Here is an 8420-nt window from a genome sequence, read left to right as displayed (position 1 = left end):
ATTTTTCCCGAACTGTGAAAATAAATTTAAGAAGATTTTTCTCTGAGTTTGGCAGATTTTTGTTTTTCTTAATTTAATCTTATTTAGGGGCACCTGGGTGGCTCAGTCAGTTGGGCATCTGACTTCGGCTCAGGCCATGATCTCGCAGTGAGTTCAAGCTGTGCATCGGGCTCTGTGCTGACAGCTCAGAACCTGGAGCCTGCTTCGGACTCTGTCTCTCTCTCTCTCTCTCTCTCTCTCTCTCTCTCTCTGCTCCTCCCCCACTCACACTGTGTCTCTCTGTCTCTCAAAAATGAAGAAATGTTAAAAAAAATTTTTTTTAAACAAAAAACCATTAATCTTATTTAAATGATAACATGAAGTACAGTGTATTTAGGGCTGGATTCATGGCTCTTCATTATGATTCAAAGCTGCTCAGTTTTTTCATTTGCAACCACACTTTGTTAAGTCAGGCATTCCTCCCTGACCATACACCCTAATACCTAAATGATTTGCAGTGTGAAGCTCGTGCTAATAGGATAGTGTATATTATAAAAAACAAACGGGGTGATTCTGTGTGTGACTGTGTGTGTGTGTGTGTGTGTGTGTGTGTGTGTGTGTACAGGATTAAAGGTTGTTAATGAGGCGGTTTATAAACCCCTTCAGTATTGATGAAATCTATAGATACTCTCGCCTGAAATATGTCATAAGCAGAACACTGTGAAAACTTGCCTGGACTTCAGAATTGACCTCCCCACCTCTTTTGCTCTGTGTAGAAACTGCTACCCTAGAAGCTCTCAGGCCCTGGTCTTGTTCTAGAACTTCTCAGGCTATTGATTTGGAGTCTCCTGACTCACAGTGGTCCTTGCTTCTCTGAGACCTGTCCAGGCTGTGGGCTTCTTGAAGCCATGAGTACCTGACTCTACCTCAGTAGCCGGTTGAATGAACCAAGGATGGACAACCGACCTGAGCCGGGCCAATCCGGTTGTCTTCAGGGATTTTTAGGATTGCGGCAAGAAAAGCAAGTTACATACTTAAAGCAGACACAACTGAACTGTGACCCCAGGAACTGTGGAGCAGCCACATGCCACCACGCAGTATGAGAACTAGAGAATGCTGATCTGCAGAGAGCGAAGCAGAGGTGGGAGCTGGAGAGGGGCCCCAGGGGGTCTGGGTTTCCTGAAGCCCAGCTGCACGGGGGCAGAGAACACCTATGTCCCTGGGATACACACCTCTGTTCTCTGGCTACAGTTGGTTTCTGTAATTTGCACGCAAAGAATCTTAAACAGTAAAATTGAGATATCCTTACGTAGTTGGTTCTGTACATATTATGTACTGACCTTTTAAAAAATCTCAAGGGGCGCCTGAGTGGCTCAGTCAGTTGAGCATCTGACTTCGGCTCAGGTCATGATCTCATGGTTCGTGGGTGCAAGTTCTGGGTCGGGCTCTGTGCTGACCGCTTGAAGTCTGGAGCCTGCTTCAGATTCCAAGTCTCCTCTCTGTGCCCCTCCCCTGCTCGCTCGCTCGCTCTCTCTTTCAATATTTTTAAAAATAAATAAAAAGTCTCAAGATGGGAGAATAAACTACATATAGATTTTAGAGTAATTGAATTGTTTTCAGAGTTTTCTAAAAATGACTTTAATTTTGTATTTTTCAAAAATTTTTTTTTCAATTTTTATTTAATTTTTAAATGTTTATTTTTGAGAGAGAGAGAGCACGAGTAAGCATGAGAGAGCAGGGGAGGGGCAGAGAGAGAGGGAGACACAGAATCTGAAGCAGGCTCCAGGCTCTGAGCTGTCAGCACAGAGCCCGACATGGGGCTTGAACTCATGAACCATGAGCTCATGACCTGAGCCAAAGTCAGATGCTCAACCGACTGAGCCACCCAGGCGCCCCTCAAAGATTTTTTAAATGTTTATTTATTTTTGAGAGAAAGACAGAGTGCGAGCAGCGGAAGGAAGGGCAGAGAGAAAGGGAGACACAGAATCCTGAAAGGGAGACACAGAATCCAAAGCAGGCTCCAGGCTTCAATGCAGGGATTGAACTCACCAACCGCAAGATCATGACCTAAGCCAAAATTGGACACTTAACTGACTGAGCCACCAGGCACCCCATAATTTTGTATTTTGAATAATAGATTTCCTGAGCCTCTATAAAACAGTGATTTATGAAATGCCCAGCCCTGCCTAACTAGCAGGCATGAATGCATGAGTGTTCTCAGTGGCAGACAGGCTGAAACAAGAGAAGTGTGTAGTCTCTTTGGGTGGGTGTGGAAAGAAGAATATAAAGGGATATAACCATAGCTTTCACACCCCTGTGGCCAGCTGAGATCGGATCCTCTAAAGGGTTAATGGTATGGAGACCACAGAAGGTTGCCTGAGACATGTATGTTGTGAGAGATACTATCACATAAAGGGGATTTCTGAGTGAAAGAATGAAAGGACAAATAAAAAAAGCGACCCACAGAAAAAGTAATCCAAATAATTTTCCCCTCCTCCACAGTAGTGCAAACCTGTCGTTTATTTTAATAAAGAGGAGAATTTAAAAGTATGTTTATGCAAAGACGTATTATGTATACAGCATGCACTCTTTAAAGGTCTTTAAAAAAAAAAAAGACTTCTGACCTCTTAAAAATTTTTTTTAATTGTCTTTCATCCTTACACCTCAGACTTCCTCTCACTTCTTAGCCAATGTGACTTATTTCTTATCAAACATTACATTACAAATTCCCCAGAGTGGCTAAGTTGGTGGGGACAGGATAGAATGCCAAATGTGCCTTAACACAGTCACTCTGCTGGTTTGCAGCAAATAATCACATCCCAGGTTTGTTTCTTGTTGCGGCTTTAATGCGTGAACTGAAAATATACATCTTAAAACCCACGATCCCTAACCACTGAGTATAAACAAATTTGTTTCAATATTCATGTTAATTCTAGGAGAATTAAGAAATATAATTATTAAGAAATAATAATTAAGAAAAATAATCAAGGGAAGTACTTAGAAATAAAATACACCAAAAAACATTAACACTTATTTATATTGAAATAATAATAAAATAATACTTTCTCACTGCAAACTCGGGAAACATAAAGTCTAAAGAGAAAAACAAGAACGGCCAAAATCTATCTCTAGAGAGAATTACCTCTGCAATAGTAATGTGTTTTCTCTTTTGTCTGATCCTATTCACGTATGTAAACAAATCCGTGTATGTTTCTGCAACACTGAGCTCAATTAAGGAGGCAGTCTTTTATCTTTACTATCTTCTCTGGTATTTCATAAGCCATTCCTCATGTCACTATTCTTTAAAAACAAGATTTTTTAATAGCTGCATAAATGTTCTACCATATGGTGGTACCATGATTATGTAATCTTTTCCATTATTAGATTTATTCAACAAATGTAAGTACCCTTGAAAACTCTTGAAAGTGCTAGGAGACGAAATCCACTGACGATTGAAGGCGGTCCTGTTCTGAGGAGTCATCGACTCCAGTTGAAGAGACGCACCTTGAATGTTACTATAGAGTCTGCTAAGCCTGCATTAGGGCTGCGAGCAGGTAGCTGTCGCTCAATGGCCACTCACACCAAATGTGAGGCTGACGTTCCTCAGGGAGAGCGGGTGGGAAGAGAAGAGAAACGCATTTTCAAATTGAGAATTAAAATCTCCAGGTTTGCATTTGCAACCATACACCACCCCCCCAGCTCATTTTTCTGCAGCCGCTCAAGATATCTAAGCCTGAATCCCTTTTCCCCTCTTCACCAAATCCCTCATCCCTGGGAAGCTATGCACATGGACACGAGTTGCAAAATCAGATAGGTGGTCAGGGTGGGTGCTGGAAGACAAATGCCCTGGGGGAGGGCAAAGCCAGAGACCTCACCACAGCCCAGGGCGGAGTCCGAGGACCAGAGGCTGGCCTGAAACTCCGACCTGACCAGCGCAGGAGAGGTTCAGGGTGGCAAAGGGAGCGTGTTTTTGCTCTTGTGGGCTCACAAGCCCTTGCTAAAAGCTCCCACTGTCCTTGCTCGTCTTTTAAGAGGCTGTGCATCTCCTCCCTGATTGAGATGCTTCTTTCTTTCTTTTTTTATATTTATTTTGGGGAGAGTGCGAGCAGGGGAGGGGCAGAGAGAGGGGGACAGAGGATCCGAAGTGGGCTCTGCCCACTGTCTGTAGAACATTTACGCAGCTCTGACAGGCTGACAGCAGCGAGCCCGACGTGGGGCTTGAACTCACGAACCGCAAGATCATGAGCTGAAGTCAGACGTTCAACCGACAGCCATTCAGGTGCCCAGATGATGCTTCTTTTCTATGGGCTTCCCTCTCTTCCTGTCTCTTGAACCACTGTCAGTATGGTCGGGGGTGTGGCAGTGTCACTGAAATCATTCTGAGATCCTCTCGAAACTGCATGGAAGTGTCCAAGAGCCTACATGCCTGTGCACTAAACTCCCCCCCTCAGATCCCTCAGCCTCTGCTGGACCCACCCTGAGCTGGGTCCCCATTTCCCCTCCTCTGCCATGTAGCACTTTGCACGCAGGTCAGCCACTGACCACAAATTCTGTTCTTCAAACCGTTTGCCCCTACAACCCTCAGGGCTTGTTCTAGGCGGAGGCAGAAGGCACCGGCAGGCTATTCCAGGACCCCCTAAGTGAGGAGCGTTGGAGGGAAGCACAGAGGAAATCCACGGAGACTCAGCCACAGGGGAGGATGGATCCATCTTAGCAAGCTCAAAATGTTAGAGCCAGACTCAGGGCTCTTCTCTTATTAATCAATGTGTGTGTGTGTGTGTGTGTGTGTGTGAAGATTACAGTCAATAAGGCATTTGAGAAACCTATTAGCACTGCCTCGAGAGATAAGCAAAATCGAGAGATAAGACCTATCCAGCACAGGACCCGGATAAATGCCACCTTTTAAACAATGCTTCCTATAATACTAGAGAATTAAGAAGAAACATAACATCTGGGTTGAATCCCTGTAAATTGTATCCTTTTAAGTATTCATCCAATCATTCATCTGAAAAACATTTGTTGGTCTCCTCCTGTGCGTCAGGTGTGTGCTGGGCGCTGGGGAAATGGTGTCTTGCCATAAATAAAAATAAAAATAAAAATAAAAAAGGATGTGTTTCCTGGCCTCCTGGAACGTACATTTTATCTTTTCCAGAGATAAAAGCAAAAGAAAGAGGGGATGAAGATAAAGAGTAATTTTGAGATTGTTCAAAAAGCAATATATTCCTCATATATTTGGGGAAGCAGGAAAGGGACAGGTGGGGAGGGAGGGGTGCCTGGGTTAGGCTGATAGGAATATGCTGGAATCGTTTGTGACTCTCTCCATGGAGACGCAGCAAGCAAATGAAGGAAACGCTATTTAGGGACACCCAGCTAAGATGAGGAGATCCTCAACTGTGAAACAAACATGTTCTTAGTTCAGAAGCCTTGTATCATTGAGAAAACCCCAACTACCGATTAAGTGCCACAAATGTAGGTTTCCATACTTTAAATTTACCATTAAAGACTTGACAATATAGGGGCGCCTGGGTGGCTCAGTCGGTTGAGCGACCAACTTCAGCTCAGGTCACGATCTCACGGTTCGTGGGTTCGAGCCCCGCATCGGGCTCTGTGCTGACAGCTCAGAGCCTGGAGCCTGCTTCGGATTCTGTGTCTCCCTCTCTGACCCTCCCCTGCTCACGCTGTCTGTCTCTCTCAAAAATAAATAAAGCATTTTTTAAAAAAATTTTTAAAAAAGACTTGACAGTATAAGTCACTGGGATGGACAGTCTGCGTGTGTGCCACGATGTTTTCCAGAACCGCTGTGTGGTCTAACCACCAAGTGGAAGAGCGATTATTGTTCACATTCTCAAACTGAAGCTTTCTCTGGTTTACCTCACTGAACACCTCTGCCTCTTGGTGCAGTTCAACCGGTTGCCCTGCAGGGGCAGCAGAGGATAAAAAGATAAGAAAGGATTTTCAGGCAGCCCGAGGGTCCCAAACAGGCTGCCAGAATGTCATTGAAGGGTCGGTGGAAGTTTCGAAATGAGTGGGGGTCTTTGGGTCCATCTTAAAACAATGTTGGAGCAGAGTCAAGTTAGAAGAAAGTCACGGATCAATGAAATCAGTCTGACAAGCATCCTGAGAAGGCAATATATTATAGCATAGACTGCATCTACATCTGTACTGTTCCATGAAGTGGCCACCAGCCACATGTAGATACTGAGCATTTGACATGGGCTTTGCCTGTTTTTGTGTTTGCTCTTTTTTGTGGTTTTTGTTCTGTTTTGAGAGAGAGAGAGAGAGAGTGAGAGAGAGCAGGGGAGGGGCAGAGAAAGAGGGAGACAGAGGATCCAAAGCAGGCTCTAACAGCAGAGAGCCCAATGTGGGGCTTGAACTCAGGAACTAGGAGATCATGACCTGAGCCAAAGTCAGAGACTTAACTGACCCAGCCACCCAGGTGCTCCAGCATAGGGTTAGTCTGAATTAGGATGTACTGTGAGTATAAAATATACACTAGATTTTATGCAGTACTAAAAAAAATGGCTATAAAATATTTCACTAATTTTTATAGTGATTTCATGTCAAAATGGTATTTGAGGTTAAATAAAATATGCATTAAATTAATTTCACTTGTTTCTTTTTTACTTTTTAAAATGTGGTTCCTAGAAATTTTAGTAATTCATTTAATTCATTTTTATTATATATGTGGCCCTTGTATTTCTATTAGACAACACTCGCTCTAAAAATATTCCATTTTTGGTATCCTGAATGTATTTCTTCCTCTTTTGTTTGTTTCTTTCTGCTCATTTTAGTAGGCTCCATGCCCAACATGGGGCTCGAACTCACCATCCTGAAATCTAAGTCACATGCTCTACGGAGCCAGCCAGGAACTCCCTGAATGTAATTCTTGACTCAAAGATTGCTTCAGGAAGAAACTTCTATTTGATATGATTTCAGTTACATTAAAGCTCCCTTCAGGGGTTTTAACAGGGGATAAAAATCCCATTTTTGCAGATGCAAATAAGAGGATGAATGATCACGATAATGATCTAAATGAAAAAAATGATTTAAATGAAGGGAAGTGATCTGATATATGGTCTAGGACATTGTGGGGAGGGATGAGGAGGGCTCCTCAAAATGAAAAAATTGTAGTATCACAATGGATTCCTGAGAGAGGTCGTGTTATCCCCTGTCTGAAGAATTTCAAACATATGGTACGTGGTCTTTGTTTTCAGTTTTGACTGAAGGTGGAAGAACTGAACCTGGTGATGATTTGAAGGGATTGTACAGCAGTCGTTTCCAAACTTGACTGCACATTATAATTACCTGGGGAGCATTTAAAAAAAAAAAAAATCAAGCTGCTCAGACCACACTCTGAACCAAATAAACCTCCATATGAGACTCAGGCATTTACCATGTGCCAAATTCATCAAGTTTGAGATTATCTGGGATAGTTAAGAGTGTGGGCTGTGCACACTGGCTTAAAATCCCAGCCCAGACCTTAGCTAGCCGTGTGACCCGGGGCAAGATAACAGCCTTTAGGAACTCTATTGCAGAAGGGGGGTGATGAAAATAACACGCCCTTATAGGATTGTCATGTGGCTTAAATAAGGTAATCTACGTAAACCACTCAAAAGAAGGTCGGCTTGGATCAGATTCTCTAGAGATTATGATTAACAGCTTTTTTCTTTTTCTTTCTTTCTTTCTTTTTTTTTTTAAGTTGACGTATTTATTCTCAAAGCAAGAGAGCCCGTGCACAGGCAAGCAGAGGAGGGGCAGAGAGTGAATGCCAAGCAGGGTGCGCTGCCCCTACAGACCCTACCCAGGGCTCGAAGTCACCCACCCTAGAGATCATGACCTGAGCTGAAATCAAAGTCCCAATGAGCTTAACCCAATGAGCCTCCCAGGCGCCCCTGATTAGCAGCTTTCTTATTTCATTCTCCCCTGGAAGACACTCCCGGCCATTGTTCCCTGATCTGACACTCACAGACTGGGTTTCTCGTATTGTCCGCTAACATTCCTTTGTTCATACACGAGTGCATTTTTACAAGTATTCGCTAGGCATCTACTTCACTACAGGTGTGATGGAAGAAACAGGCACACCTGCCTCTCCCCGTTGACATTTAATTGCCCTCACGGGTCTGTGTTTCCCAGGCAGATCTTAAGGCCCCTGAGCTGGGAGGCCACGCTTCGTGCCTGGCAGGTCCTAGGACGCCCCGGATTGGAAACTGCAGGGGACCCGGATGGAAGACTGTGTTGCAGCTCTTGCTTCGCCACCTACACCCTGGCTGATGGGGAGCAGCCCGCTCGTGCTTCTTCCATAGGTGTGCTTCCTCGTGCGTTAAGCGGACGTGACGACTGTCCGTGGAGGCGACAGGTGGGCTCACGCGCGGCGGACGTACAGCTTGTTAAGCGTCCGTGATCGGGCCCACCCGGCGTCAGTGCCGCGCGCGCCCAGCAGG

At 44.3% G+C, this 8420-nt stretch overlaps 1 protein-coding gene across 1 annotated transcript in view; it reads left to right on the top strand.

Moving 5' to 3' along the window:
• Positions 1–3547: 3547 nt before the first annotated feature.
• The window catches only part of NHLRC1 (NHL repeat containing E3 ubiquitin protein ligase 1), a 6032-nt gene continuing 1159 nt past the window's right edge, over positions 3548–8420 (top strand). Inside the window, exons 1-2 of the mRNA XM_077769988.1 lie at positions 3548–3645; positions 8113–8335. Coding sequence (XP_077626114.1) covers positions 3548–3645; positions 8113–8335 — 321 coding nt within the window. The remainder of the gene's footprint in view (positions 3646–8112; positions 8336–8420) is intronic.

Source organism: Crocuta crocuta, unplaced genomic scaffold (genome assembly GCF_008692635.1).
Source record: "Crocuta crocuta isolate KB4526 unplaced genomic scaffold, BGI_CrCroc_1.0 scaffold24, whole genome shotgun sequence".
Classification (NCBI taxonomy): domain Eukaryota; kingdom Metazoa; phylum Chordata; class Mammalia; order Carnivora; family Hyaenidae; genus Crocuta; species Crocuta crocuta.
The sequence above is the reverse complement of the archived record's forward strand: the minus strand, read 5'-3'. Positions and strand labels throughout refer to the sequence as shown.